This window comes from Wyeomyia smithii, chromosome 1 (assembly GCF_029784165.1).
Source record: "Wyeomyia smithii strain HCP4-BCI-WySm-NY-G18 chromosome 1, ASM2978416v1, whole genome shotgun sequence".
Taxonomy (NCBI): Eukaryota; Metazoa; Arthropoda; class Insecta; order Diptera; family Culicidae; genus Wyeomyia; species Wyeomyia smithii.
In genome coordinates this window covers 196,894,398-196,910,640 of record NC_073694.1, presented here as the reverse complement: position 1 = coordinate 196,910,640, position 16,243 = coordinate 196,894,398, and the positions used below count along the sequence as shown (strand labels likewise).

The window sequence follows — 16,243 nt, the reverse complement described above, 5'->3', positions numbered from 1 at the left end:
AGAAGCATTTCATTTTGGTGGGTACCCGGGTACCCTGCCGAGTACTTACGTGTGTTAAAATTGCCGAGTACATAACGGTTAATAGAATTCAGACCCAGCCTTTCTCATTCAATCTTATTATTTGTGAAAATAGATTTACATGAACGCTTCCATCCAATAAATGTATATTCACTCTTTAGGTTCTAAAAAATGGATGTTGTAATCTATACATATAAAAATGCAGTCCGGTCTGTCTGTCTGTCTGATCCATATAGGCTCAAAAACTACCGAACCGATCGACGTGAAAATTTGTATGTAGGGGTTTTTAATGCCGATAAAGGTTCCAATGATAGTTTGAGACCCCTCCCACTCCTGGAAGGCAGCCCATACATAAATTTCAGCACAACTCAAGAACAAACTAAGAAAATGAAACCGAATTTGGCATGTGGATGTTTTAAGGGGTAACAAATATGTCCATAATAGTTGGACGCCCCTCCTTTTTCTGGAAGAGGAAATGAAACACAAATTTCTGCACATCTCGAGAGCTAACCAACTAAATGGAACCATATTTGGCAGGTGAATGTTTTAAGTGGTAATAAATTTGTTCCATAATCGACCTCAGGCAACATTTTGGATTGTAAGATGGCGACTTCCGGTTTTAGGGAAACAGCCAAAAATGGCCCATTTCCACCCAATATAATAATATCCGGATCTAAAATTATACACAGGAGCTAAAATCGATCGAAATTGTCTTCAAATGCCATCATGAAATCCAAAATGGAGTCAAAATCATGAAATCCAAACTTCCGGTTTCCGAAAAACAGCGGCAAACGACCAGATACCACCCAATATGGGTATTTCCGGAACCGTAATGATGCACTGGAGCCACAAATCGACTTAAGATAACATTTTTAATTGTAAGATGGCAACTTCCGGTTTCTGGAAAACGGCCTGAAATGGACGATTCCCATTAAAGATGGACAGAAGCTAAAATTTGATCACAGACACAATCTTGAATTTTTTGACCTCCGGTGTCTGGCAAACAGCCGGAAATGACCAAATACCATTCAATATGAATGTTTTCGGAACCAGAATTACGCCCAGATGACAGAAATTGATTTCACAGGCAATTTTAAAGTCCAAAATGACAACTTTCGGTTTCTGAAAAACAGCCCAAAGTGACCAAATACCACCCAATATGAGTATCTCCGGAGCCAGAATGTTGCAAGAAGCTAAAAATTGACCTCAGACACCATTATGAATTGCAGGATGGCAACTTCTGGTTTCTGGAAAACAGCCAAAAATGGCCGATTTCCGTCTAACATGAGTATCTCCCTCCGGATCTAGAATGATACACAGCAGCTGAAATCGACCACAGACCCCATTTTGGATTCTAGGTCGGCGACTTCAGGTTTCTGGGAAACAGCCGAAAATAATCGAATTACACCCAATATGGGTGTTTCTTCAACCCGAATGACGCTCAGAGGCCAGAAATTATCTTAAAAACCATTTTGAAATCCAAGATGGCGACTACCGGTTTGTGAAAAAATAGTAGGAGGGTGATATTCAAGACACGACCGCATGACGTTGACTACCGTATTCTTATATTCCATTAACGGACGTAGGACTTTATATTTTTCATCTAACAGTGCTTTCTTATTTGCGGACATTAGAGCGCTTTGAACAATAAATAATTAATAATATAAATGACATATATGGATGAAACCTTATTTATATTGGCATCCCCGCTTCCCAGTTATTCGAATTAGAAAAGCATTTGTTCGTAGCTTGAAATGACAAGACAAACATTAGAATTAACAAATTCGCTGTCAGTGCGTCTTGAACTGTCCTACAGATCAGACGTTTTTTCGGTTGCTTGTGGACTGGTCTTTGACTGCCTATAGCTTCAAAGTTTGTGTTTTGTCAGTGTGTCTTTTAAAGACTACCTGAAAGTTATTTCCCATCAGTCTTTCTCAAGACTACCTACTTTAAATTTAACATTTGTTTTAACTTTTTTCGTATCACCTGAAATGGCTGGACGGAAAAGAAACCTCGCATCGCTGCGGGGAGGAAAAGAGAGGCATCTCTTTCTGACACATCGAGTGTCTGTAGTGACAATCCTTTTGATATTTTGCCTGAGCAAGAAGCTGGTGAAATGGAAGTTACCAATAATGAAACTATACAAAATATAAAATCTTTAAAAAAGGAGAAAGTTCCACCTATTGTGGTAACTATTTCTTCTGAATTTAATATATTCAAAAAGGAACTTTCAACGTTTGTTTCTGACGTTAAAGTTACCTATCAAATTAGCCGTAGAGGTGAATGCCGCTTATTAGCCGACTCAGTAAAGGGTCGTGATCGTCTTGTTCAGTATTTAACTGACAAGATGTACAAATTTTTTACATATGACACCAAGAACGCCAAGCCGTTCAAGGTTGTCTTGAAAGGTCTCACCAACGATCAAACCGTTGATGAGATTAAACTTACTTTAACAGAATTACTTGGCATAGCCCCTACCCAAGTAATCCTAATGAAACAAAAATCACGAGGCGAAAACAGTCAGAGAACTGGAATTTCCCTTGTTAATTATTTAATTCATTTTAACCGCAATGAGGTTAACAACTTAAAATTTTTTGAAAAAGCACAGGCATTGTATAATGTGCGTGTAAAGTGGGAAATTTATAGGAAGTATGGCGGAGGTGAAAAGCATATCACCCAATGCCGTACTTGCCAACGTTATGGCCATGGTTCCAAATTCTGTAACATGGACCAAAAATGTCTTAATTGTGGAGACTCTTCTCACAAAAAGGACACATGTCCTGTGAAAGAGAGTAAAAATTTTCGCTGTGCGAATTGTAACGGCAACCATAGGTCAAATTTTTATCAATGCCCAGTCCGTTTAGCAATTGTTAAGGCAAGGCAAGGTAAACAAAATACAATTTCTCAATTAAAACCAACTTCAAAACAAAATTCTCCAAGCGTACCAGTGACGCATAGTTTACCTACTCCTTTGCATACCCGTTTAACTTATGCACAGGTTACAGGTAGTTCGAACATTATACCGCCTAGTGTTGGTAGTTCGAAAATGACCGTTAATATGGGTAAGCAAAACACGCTAGAAAATAATTGTACACCTATCACTCCAGCTAATATTGCTACCGAAAATATTTTTTCTAATGTCAACTGCCTGGGGCCTATTACGGCAGGTAAACTTTCTTTTTTGCAACAGGCAATGTTCGATCTTATGAACGCCATGTTGCAGGCAAAATCAATGTTTGAAGCCATTCAAATAGGCACAAATTTTACTATTAAAATTGTTTCTAATTTAAAATTTAGCAATGATTTTAAATAAGACAATTAAAATATTAAATTGGAATGCTCGCTCATTGAAGGCCAATGAGAATGAGCTTTTTAATTTTTTAACAGTAAATAATGTGCATATTGCAATTATTACTGAAACATTTTTGAAACCTATCATAAAATTAAAATATGATCCCAATTACGTGGTTCATAGATATGATAGGATTCGGGGTTCCGGCGGTGGAGTTGCAATTGTTATTCATCGCCGAATCAAACATCGTGCTCTTCCCCATCTTGAAACGAAAGTTATTGAAACTTTGGGAATTGAAGTTCAAACTGAACTTGGGATTTTATTTATTGCCGCAGCATATTTACCATTTCAATGCACACGCGAGCTCAAAAATTATTTTAAAGGTGATTTACAAAAACTCACCAGAAATCGTTCGAAATTTTTCATAATCGGCGATTTTAACGCTAAACATCGTTCATGGAATAATTCTCAAAGTAATTCCAATGGCAAAATTTTATTCAACGATTGTTCTTCAGGATACTATTCTATTTTGTCTCCGAATAGTCCTACATGCTTTTCTTCTGTAAGAAACCCTTCAACAATTGATTTGGTGCTGACAGATCAAAGTCATGTATGTAGTGATTTGATCACACATGCTGACTTTGATTCTGACCATCTTCCAATAACTTTTTCTTTATCACATGAATCAGTTTTAAACCCTATGAGCTCTGTTTTTAATTATAACAAGGCTAATTGGGAAAGATACAAAACTCATATTGAGAGAAATTTCAATAATGAGCTTGATTTGCAAAACGAAGTGAATATTGATTCCGCTTTGGAAGCATTAAAATGTGCAATTGTTGATGCCAGGAATTATTCTGTTCCAAAGGCTCAAGTGAAATTTGATTCATCAATAATTGACGAAAATCTTCAACTTCTAATTCGTTTGAAAAATGTCCGCAGACGTCAATATCAACGTTCTCGTGACCCTGTTTTTAAAACTATTTATAAAGATTTACAGAAAGAGATTAAACATAGATTTACTCTTCTGAGAAATCAAAATTTCGAGACTAAAGTTGAAAAATTGAAACCATATTCAAAACCATTTTGGAAGCTGTCGAAGATTCTTAAGAAACCTTCAAAGCCTATTCCAGTTTTAAAAGATGGTGAACGTTTTCTTGTATCCAATGAACAAAAGGCTCAAAGACTTGCTCAGCAGTTTGAGAGTGTTCATAACTCAAATTTGAATTTTGTGAGTCCAATTGAAAATGAAGTCACACGTCAATTTGATTTAATTTCTTCCCAGATTTTTTTACCTGCAGAAATAATTGAAACTAACTTGAATGAGATTAAATCAATTATTAAAAATTTTAAAAATATGAAAGCACCTGGTGACGATGGAATCTTTAATATACTAATCAAACATCTCCCTGAGAGCACAATGGAATTTTTAGTGAAAATTTTCAATTGCTGCTTCAAAACTGCATATTTTCCCAAATTATGGAGAAATGCAAAAATTACTCCCATTTTAAAACCGGATAAGAACCCAGCTGAAGTTTCAAGTTATCGACCAATCAGTTTGCTTTCTTCAATAAGTAAACTGTTTGAGAGAGTTATTCTTAACAGAATGATGTCACACATCAACGAAAATTCAATTTTTGCAAATGAACAGTTTGGATTTCGCCATGGGCATTCCACAACTCATCAATTGCTCAGAGTTACTAATATGATACGAGCTAACAAATCTGAAGGTTATTCCACTGGAGCTGCTTTTTTAGGCATAGAAAAAGCATTCGACAGTGTTTGGCATAAAGGTTTGATTGCGAAATTGCAAACTTTTAATTTTCCAATTTTCCTAAACAAAATTTTAAAAAATTATCTTACTGATCGAACTCTGCAGGTTGTCTATCAGAATTCAAAATCTGATAGATTTCCTGTCAGAGCAGGTGTACCTCAAGGTTCAGTCTTGGGTCCAGTCCTGTACAACATATTCACTTCAGATCTTCCTGATTTGCCTCCAGGATGCACAAAGTCATTGTTCTGCGATGACACAAGCATTTCCGTAAAAGGAAAAAGTCTTCGTGTCTTATGCAGTCGATTGCAGAAAAGTTTAGATATTTTTTCTTCCTACTTGCAAAAGTGGAAAATCTCTCCCAATGCTTCTAAAACTCAAATAATAATTTTTCCTCATAAGCCTAGGGCTTCTTTCCTCAAGCCAAACAATAATCACGTTGTCAAGATGAATGGGGTTATTTTAAGTTGGTCCGACAAGGTTAAGTACTTGGGACTAATTTATGATAAAAAACTTATTTTCAAAGAGCACATTTAAAGTATACAAGCCTAGTGCATCAAACATACGAGATGTTTATATCCTCTTATTAACAGGAACTCTAAACTTTGTTTAAAGAACAAACTTTTGATTTACAAACAAATTTTTAGACCAGCAATGCTTTATGCTGTACCGATCTGGTCAAGTTGCTGTTCAACAAGGAAGAAAACGCTCCAAAGGATTCAGAATAAAATTCTGAAAATGATTTTGAAGCGTCCTCCTTGGTTTGGTACACTCGAATTACGTAGACTTACTGGTGTTGAACCATTAGAAGCTATGTCAAATAAAATTATTAACAATTTTCGACAAAAATCGTTGCAATCCTCAATTGCTACGATAAGCTCTCTTTATAGCCAATAAGTTAGCAATTAAGTTAGTTGTAAGTTTACTTCCCCTTTTCTGACAAGTAGGTTTAAATCCCTACGAATGACAAGTCCTAATTGCGAAAGCAAACAAATCCTAACAATTAAAATTACAAATTTCTAACAGTGTTGAGAGGTCACCATTTGTGATTGGACACACATACTCATTATTTACTAATATTTATCATAAATACTTAAGCTACTAACAAATCCCCCCTTAAAAAAAAAAAAAAAAAAAAAAAAATTCGCTGTATTCCGAGAATTGCGCTTATAGATCATGTTCATGTGTCGAGATATTGCGAAGATTCTCAATATATTCGTTTTAGCACTAGACGAAACTGCTAGCAAATTACTATAGCTAGGGACGTTGCGATACCACCGATACTAATACAGAATCGATCCTTCTACTTCCGATACTCGGATATTTGGTATCGATGTTTTACCAGCGATACTTCATCAATATCGATACACACCTCTCAGTATCGAGAAGACTCAAAACAACCCTGTAAAGAAGAACGAACGAAGCAGAAAATTTGCTGTTTCCTGTGCCATTTTGATGCATCGTATGCATACATGCCATCTCATTGGCAATGCCAATTTAACAGAAATTTCTGTAGATTACCCTACGGGAACGATCCTTTTCTACGGTCATGCAGATCCGAAAGTAAAATCTACATAGCCATGCAAGCGGCTATTTTCGAAAACGGGATCAATTATTAAGGAAAAGCGTCTTCGACTTTCGACTAAGTTTTTGCTTTGCAGACCATTTTACGAACTGACAGGTGTCACGTATTCTGCTGTTGATGATGTTGCTTTTACGTGCGTTATATCAGCGGTTCCGAGCTTTCTGTCCAAATTTCATTCATAGATTGAGTTCAGAAACGTCTCTTAAAATGGTCTATATAAATGGTTTAATTGAATTAAAAGTTTTATCTTGAGGAACAAATAATAAAAAAGAATTATGACTTACGTTATCGATACGTTAGCCTCGATACTATCGGAATATCAGTACTAGCTCTCGATACAGGTATCGATCCTAAGTATCGATGTTTAATGGTATCGCAACGTCCCTAACTATAGCTGTAAACCTTTATTACAAAAATCCGTATCTCCGTATGTCACTGGTACGGTTTAGTAATGAAACTGATGGGGTGAAATGTTCGAACGATACGTTTTATACCAAGGCTTCGTTAGATAATTAGAAAGAAGGAGGGGCTACATAGATGATAGAATGGTAGAGACAAATGTTTCTTGAAAGCTGCGCCGGCCGCTGTCGTAATATTAACACCAACACAAACATGCATTTTTGCAAGGTTTTATCCGCCAGCAACAGCATTTTGTAAAACAGAAAATTCAATTAGCCGCTTCTATTACACAATTTCGAGGCACCAAAAGGTGCCAGTTGCCGATTATATCCTTGTTTTTGGTTAGTCCGTCCAGCATTCTCTCAAGATAGCGTCCGTATGTAACCGGTACGGTTTAGTAATGAAACTGATGGGGTGAAATGTTCGAACGATACGTTTTATACCAAGGCTTCGTTAGATAATTAGAAAAAAGGATGGGCTACATACATGATGGAATGGTAGATACAAATGTTTCTTGCAAGCTGCGCCGGCCGCTGTCGTAATATTAACACCAACACAAACATGCATATTTGCAAAGTTTTTTTCGCTAGCAGCAGCATTTGGTAAAACAGAAAATTCAATTAGCCGCTTCTGTAACTAAATTTCGAGGCACCAAAAGGTGCCAGTTGCCGATTACATTGTTGTTTTCTGGTTAATCCGTCCAGAATTCCAGCCATTTAAGTGTTTTGCAGTAGCCATTTACTACTAAAAGCCACCAGCATTACGGGTGAAACCGGCACGAGATGACCGGTACTCTTTTGTCTTTCCTCCTTTCAGCTGCTATCACCTAGCGTCCGCATGTCACTGGTGCGGTTTTGGAATTAAGATGGTGAGGCGCCGGCCGCTGTCGTAAAATTAACACCAACAAAAAGATGCATATTTGCAAGGTTTTTTCCGCTAGCAGCAGCATAAACATCGGAAACAGAAAGTGACAACAACAATAACAACAAAGTCAGATCGATTGTATCCGTTAGTGTCGACTGTGCTTGGGAAGAGAGGTAGTGATTGGCTGCGCTGTATGATTTAGACAATCGATATTGATTACCAATTTTTCAATAGTGTATCTCAAAAAATAGTTTGTTTTTGTTAAATTAATTAAATTATTTATTAATTAATTAAATTAATTAAATAAATTTAACCGTAAAAGAATTTCTGATCGATTGATGCCAAAACCTCGAAAACCTGATTATAGATGACTGCAAAATAAGCGCTCAAAACCTGACCACTTTTCCCTGGTTTTCCCTGGTTGGATTACTAGATTTTCAAATTCAGGGGCCTAACTTCGATATAGACGTTAGTCAACGTCAAAACAGCCTAAAATAAACAAATACTATCCAATATAAGTATCTCTGGAACCAGAATGATGCAAGGAGCTAACAATTGACTTCAGGCGCCATTTTAAATTGCTAAATGGAAACTTTTAGGAAACAGTTTAAAATAACCGAATAATACTCAATATGGATATTTACGTAATCGAGATGATGCATAGAAACCAAACATTGACCCTGGACACCATTTTGAACTTAAAGACGACCATACAACACTGATAGAACGGACACGTAAACGGGACCAGGCAACAACACTTATTGCTCTTACTTACTAGTGTAAAGACGACCACTTTTAGTTTCTGGAAAACAACCAAAATAACTCAATACCTCCCAATATGGGTATTTCCGGTGTTAGATTGATGCCAGCAAATCTGCAGAAAATGACCGAATACCACCCAATATGAATATATTCAGAATTAAAACGATGTACAGGAGCCGAAAGTCGAGGATGTTGTCATTTCGATAAAACCAATCATTTTAATAGATTTGTTATTTGTCTTTGATCATATCCTATGGTCGATTCGTCGTGCATTTGCAGATTTTAAACACGCAAAGAATCAATAAATTTGGAACGTTCAAATAGTATGATGCCACATTTAAATTATGTTGAGGCCTTTATATCGATCAAAGCAGGTGTAGTTTTCAATAGTCTTGGAATTTATTTTCTTTCCATAACTTTTGAGCCACATAACAAATTGTCATGAAGTTTGTTATTTGTAAGTTTGAGAGATGACTCGTTCGTATGACACTAGTTATGTTCAAATAAGTCATGTAATCTTGGAGATAATAGACTTTCGTTGTTTTATAAATAATTTAATACATAACGGTTGCTTAATTTCGATTATATTCAAATGAAATAGAAATGTACAGGGCAGCCAAAATTTTTTGAAACCACTTGTTCAGTCATAATTCATCAGTTAACTCTTAACTAGTACGCTCATCTGATAATAATATTTATAAAATCGGTTGTGTAGTTTCAGAGATAATGAAGTTTCGTGATTTTCACATTTCGGTACATTACAGACGAAATTACAGTCCGATTACAGTAAAATTCAATAGGGTGTTATGAGGCAGCTAGACTTATTATTTGACACTAATTTTGTAGAAGTCGGGTCAGCCATCTCTGAGAAAAGTGAGTGAGTCCAAGTAGTCTTCGGAATATGTTCCTTTTCATAGCTGGATTTCACACTTTTAAACATAATAGGCAAAGTACATCTGATTGCAAAACAAATTAATAGGGTCTTATGGGGCAACTAGCCCTTCCATTTGACACTGATTTTATGAAAATCGGTACAGCCATCTCTGAGAAACATGAGTGAGATTAAACAGTCTCCAGAACACGTTTCTGTTCATAACTTTTGAACCACAAGTCCAATCTTTATAAAATTCAAAAGTTAAGGGTTTTACACGTAGCCCGTTCATTTGAAATCAATTTTGTTCAAATCGGTTGTGTGGTTTTAGAGATAATGATGTTCCATGATTTTTACATTTTGATACATAACCTCTTAACTAAAAATCCGATTACAATAAAATTTAATAGGGTCTTATGGGACAATAAGACCTTCCATTTGCAATTAATTTCATGAAAATCGGTCCAGCCATTTCTGAGAAAAATTAGTGAGAATAACAATCTGCACATACACACACACATACACACACATACACACACACACACATACAGAAAATGCTCAGCTCGTCGAGCAGAGTTGAGTGATATATGCCATTCGGCCCTTTGGAGCACTTTTATATCTTCGGTTGTGCAAGTGATTGCTATACCTTTCTAGGAGAAAGGCAAAAATTGCATAATTTGTAATTTTGGCAACATTCTGTAATTCTGTTATACAGAATCTGGCGCATTGCTTTTCAGTCGAAAAATCTGTATAATACATAAAAATCTGTATCTATGGCATCCCTGCTCCGCAAGTGTTGATGCACGTTTAACATTTGTTGGTATCGAGTTAAAAAATATTATACCTTTATAAAATAATGAATTCTGTGAAGCTCTGGTTAGAAAGAAAGGTGTTCTTATTTCATTCGCGTTTCTAGTGATATATCTATGAAAATCTTATCCTCTTTCAATTCAATCACACAAATACTGAGGTAGCAAACCATTCATTATTTTAAAAATTAAAACCATAGACAAATAAACAATTACAAATAACAACAATTACAAATAAATAAAAAAAAGCTTCTCAGATAATCATTGCAAAGCGTCCAACATAACAGCAGGGGAAGTAAATTTATCACAATTATGATCAAACGTATTATTCTCTTCCGCAAACACTGTGACCTCAAAAATTGTGTGTTATTGGCCAAATACAAAAATGAAGGGCCAAAGTCCAAATGGGGTGAGATGATTGAGCTGTATTTTACTACTAATTGTTAAGTCGTTTTCCAAACGGCATAAAATTCCATACTTCATGGCAATTTTCTTGATGACATTGTCAATGTGAGCGTTGAACTTTAGGTTGTCATCAATAATCACGCCATAATATTTAATCTGATTGCCTCATCATTTATAATAACAGAGATATCGTCATTCACAACGGTGCGCGAGAAAATCATATATTTAGTTTTATCACTATTCAATTTCAATTGCTTTTACTTCAACCATCTGCTTAGAGAACGTAAATCTTCATTCAAGTGTGAAACGGCTTCTTTTACATTTTTACCTGCAATGAATAATACGGTGTCATCGGCAAAAAGATTCATATCACAGAAACGTAAAAATCGTCGCATGTCATATGTATACATAATAAATAAAAGGGGCCCTAATACACTTCCCTGTGCAACTCCAAGATCATTCTCCACAGGATCAGATACAGAATCATTAGGTTGAAAAAAGTTTCCAAACAAATTTGGAACGCATCCCCCGAGGAAAAGCGAAATGAAAATAAATTACTCCGGATAATCAAATTATGTTTCCGTACAATCTAGCACTACCCGGCAAACAAATGGGTTCATATAACTCGCGCTTAACTCTGTTAAGCAAACCTTTATTTGGTACAAAATGACCATATAAGATGCATGAAATGCGCCTATGTGTACAAATCTGGAAGCCATATACGTACATGGTTAAAAAAATTGTTACAATTCTGTATAACTTCGCAGGCTATCTTAGATGGCCTTATTTGAAACTTTAAATTGCTTTCTATGCGACTTAGAAGAATTACGCATTTTTTCTATTTGATATGACACGTTAAATTGCTTCATAAATACCCTAATATTGCGTTTTATAGAATTTAAACAGTATACGATATAAACAAAGTTAATGTTGCATCTTATGTAATTTCAACCTGATATGCACATTTGCGCGACCTAGAATTAAGATCCCTATACGACTTCTGGTTTGCTGGGTAAATAACATTGGTCGACAAATTGCAAAAAAGTGCACTCCAGATGCTTAAAACAGAAAGAAATGAAAGATTGTAGCTTTTCAATCATTCCTATGAATTTTGGTGCCCCTAGCCATTACCAAAACGCGTCAACTTACGTGAGAGTTCGCATAGCTATTGCTCGCCGGGTTCATCACTTCAACGTTATGTTTACGAGAAAACTCATTTGAGTCTCTTAAAAAAGTTAGTGGCTAGTGACACCAAAATATTCTTGTAGTTTTTAAAGTAGTTTTTAAAGAGAAAGAGAAATGGAAAGAAAAACGAAGATACTGTAGGAAAGAACGCGACAGAAGGAGTGAAAGAGAGAGAGAGAGAAATAACAGAGAGAAACAGAGAGGTACAGAGAAAAAAAAATTGATGTAGTTAAAATTGAGCATTCGTTGGGTCTTAGCGCAGTTAATGGAGTCCTCTAACTTATGTGAAACCTCTCTAAATAAACCTGTGTCAGAAATTCTACTAAAAACTTTGCAGCAATATCACTGCAATTTATTCTATATAAAATTTCTGTATAAAAAAATTAATTAAAGTAGAGCATTTTGCTGTGATCGATCTCTCTCAAAAACGAACGATGTGAAACTTCTTTCAGATCAATCCGCTCGCTAGAAACAATCAATCCAATTACCCCGTTATCCCATTTGCCAAAACATAAACAACTTACCGCAATCGCAACTTTTGACCTGGTTGCCGGTCAAATCGGGTCCATCGTCATCCAGTGAAAATGCCGCTCCTTCCAGGCCGAACAGTGCATCGAACAGGAATCGCCCGCTTCGGTAATCCAGATCACTCTGATTATTCGCTGCTGCTGCTCCGCTGCACCTTCTTACCGCTCCGGACAGCATAACCGCCAGTGCGGTCACTATCACAGTTGATTTGAACTGCATTTTTTTCTCTTGCTTAATTTATGTTTCTTCTTTTTTCGTGTTCGCACTCTCCGTCGTCTAGTCTTTCTTGTTTGTTTCAATTATTACTATGCGTTTTGCAGTCGCGTCTCTTCACTTCCACGTTCCTGTAATGAGATTGCGTTGAACTTCAATTCCAAGTGCAACAAGCTTCCCACCTAATGGCGCAAAGTTGTTTGCGGTTTATTGCCTGTTTTGTGTTTCACGGTTTTTTTCTCCTCTTCTTTTTCTTCGTGTATGATGTTTCTATTGCTCTATTACTCATAATCTCTTCATTTCACTTTTTTCTCCCTAGCTGCCGGCCTTCGGTTCGGATCGGAGCCTAAGTCGACATTATTTAACGTTAGTCGCCTCAGGTCGCCACCGCCGTCGTCAACGTCGTTAGTCACGTTAGCGGCTTTGCACCTCTACCTTCCCCTTCCCAACATCTTCACGACAGTGCACAAACGCATAACGTAACGCAACGATTGCGCGGCTCATCGTGTTTTGTTTACTTGTTCGGAAACTCTTTCACTTTCGTTTTCAGCGGTTTATCCGCCGCCGCCACAACTGCCAAGGTTTCGCGAGGTGAAATGATGGAATGGAGCGGTGTTTTGATTCGACATACCCATCAGCAACAAGGCTTGTTGTATAGCATTTCTTCCTTTCATTGATATGTGTCTCACGAGAAATGCTCCGTCGTTGTCTGACACATAGCAAAAGACTAGAAAAATTCCAGTAGCATCGCCGGAGTTGTCTTACTTATACGGTTGCGTCTTGTTGGGATGGGAGTGATATAATGTCGTCGACTGCTGTCAGTATGTTTAATGGACGGAAGCGAGCATTTCCGACTTTGATGCTTTCGGCAGTAAACCAATAGATGACATGAAATTAATTTAGGTACAAGCTATTGAAGTTGATCATTCGGTTTCAATCCCGTGGAGGAATTGAATCGTGAAATATCATTATAGCATTAAATTGTATAAAAGCTGATTTATAATTTCCAAACGGGTTGAAATGAAATGAAGCGGATATTGGATAATAGCCGTAATGATAATGAGAACAATTAAACAACGCATAGATACACAAGAAGGCAACGACAATAAAAAAGGAAGATACACAGAAACAAAAATGAATGAAAAAAATATTAGGAGCAAACATGACACAGAAATATTTCGCAGTCATAAATAAATACTGAACTAGTTTGAAAACTACCAATCACCGAAAATAGTATTTAGATTAAGCGAATTGAGATCCTGCATATCTCTAAGCTTTTTAGTCTTTTTCTTACATTCCTCCCAGTTTCTATGAAGTTTGCTTAGGCAAGGGTAGAACGGTAATATAGACAATTGCAAACATTCCTCTAGATTCCTCTGCCCACACTCATAACGAACGTAAGAACATTAGCAAACTAATTTAGTTTCCTTTCCCTGAAAGGAACATTTCACTAGAAATGAAATCACTCGCATAACATAAATCTGAATTTGACAATACGGTTGAGTGCACAAAGAAAGCAATCCGAAGGGCTTTCTGCTTTGACATGACAGATGAAAAATGGCTTTCTTACATTGGCGTGACCGCAGGGGAACAACACTGTCGCCATCGTGCCGAGGCACGAACACCGAACCGATTGCGATTTGATTGACAGTGAATAGAGAGCCACTGCTTCCTAGGAAACGATTGATCACACCCCCCCCCCCCCGCGCGTCGAGCGGAAATATTTAAATTGGGAATTCGTACCAGGAAAACTCGTTTCCTCTAGGTTTGGTTTATGACTGAAGTGGAATTGCTCGTGGGTTACGTAACACGTCTAAATCTAACAATCGGTGGAGATTGACGCCTGGGGAGGTTTTCCATAACTTTTTTAATTTACCATTTGAGCCTTCAAGAAGTAAGCTGCCGTAAAGTGAATGTAGTTTTATTGACAACGGCTGAAGCGTTGCTGGAGCCAGTGATGATATCACACGTTCCTCACCTGTTGGATCGGTGGGCGGATTTTGGTGCATATTCGAGTCAAGGTGGTCAACATCGGATGGTCTGAAGATCGTTCCAAGGTTTGCATTTAGTTTGGTTTGCTCAGTTTTTGCACTAAATGCTGTCATATCCAGACTAAACGAAGAATTCACAACAAACAACATATTGGTACAATTGTGGATCTTGAGAACAATATTATTAGTGACTCTTCCTCGAAAAAATATGGGGTACGAAATAGTTTCTGTCCCTTGAGTTTTCTTTTCGAATTTTGATACAAAAATAGGTTTTAGCCAAATGTTGAAATTATAAAACCGATTTTTTTCTACAACGTTACGTACCTACTTCCATAATTCATTACTTATTACGACTCAATTGATTGTGATTTAATAGATCCGTAGCAACTATACGTATAAGCAATTGTATACTGCTAATATGAGTTTATTTTTCAGCCTTCAAACGCTGAAATCGTGTGAACATAGTCGAAAACGTAGTTTTATGATAGAATCAAAATGATGACCCAAATCAAGCCAGCAGCCAACATTTTGTTTGCTTAAAGGGCTATAAATGATGTGCTACAGTTTGTAGTGGTTTCATTATAAATTTCAACAATGTAGGCCGAAAGAAAATGAAAATTAGCTCCTGGAGTGATTTCATGATATTTGATACCGATGTTGTTCGGTTATATTGACAATTGTACTAATTTGTCTCGCCAGACCATTGTCCCGAAGAACCAGAGGTTCCTGTCAGTCCCGGATGCTACAAATATACGAATTTTCCAATCTTTTGACGGGCCAAGATTCAAAATCGGTCAATAATTGAAAAAGTTAGCAGCATTTTACTTGGACAGGTATCCGGGTACCAAGTCGAGCAGTTATGGGCTAAAAATCAAAGCTCTTTCCTCCAGCCTCCCTCCTTGCTAATATAAACAGTCTGATGATAGAAAATAGTTCATTCCCACTAGTTGGGAGCATTCGTTGAGTTTTAGCAAACTGAGTTGAGGTTAACCTTGTTTTTTTTATAGTAATAAAGCTTAGAAAGGTATCCGGGTACCTTACCGAGAACATAACAGTTAACCAAAAAGAGAAAGAAACAGAGATTTGTGAGCAATTCCATAATAAGGACCCAATTTTAATATTTTTCTAAGATGTTCCTATGGGCTAAGATGTCATGTTGTGCTATTAGTATTTTATTAGTGACGTGTAATTTTTGATAGAGGCTTCGTAGTAGCAAGGTTACAAAGTCCATTTTGACAAGCGGGTGGCTATTGGTTCGAATCCTAGTAGAATCAGGCTTTTCGATGTTTCAAGCATGGGTTCATTCTCAGGCTCCTCCACACAAAAACTTCTGTTTAGACGGAAAAGCTTGTATCTGAACTTTCGGAAACTTCTACCACCCATAGCCTGTTATACGCTTTGGTAAAATGCTCGAGGCGATGATAAGTCTGGGTAGAATACAAGCACTATAATACGTAGAAGGTAACTTCTCAATAGTGATACTGAAAGATGTTCGGGCAATTATAAATTACTGGTCACAGTGAGGTCTAAACAAAAAAAAATCTTGAGAA

General features: G+C 36.8%; 1 protein-coding gene across 9 annotated transcripts in view; it reads right to left on the bottom strand.

Moving 5' to 3' along the window:
• Nucleotides 1-16,243, bottom strand: part of LOC129718778 (serine proteinase stubble) — a 38,572-nt gene that overhangs the window by 15,230 nt on the left and 7,099 nt on the right. For all 9 annotated transcript variants that reach the window (XM_055669843.1, XM_055669844.1, XM_055669847.1 and 6 more), the window contains one exon: nt 12,486-12,833. In XM_055669843.1, coding sequence (XP_055525818.1) covers nt 12,486-12,708 — 223 coding nt within the window. In that variant the 5' untranslated portion in view covers nt 12,709-12,833. The remainder of the gene's footprint in view (nt 1-12,485; nt 12,834-16,243) is intronic.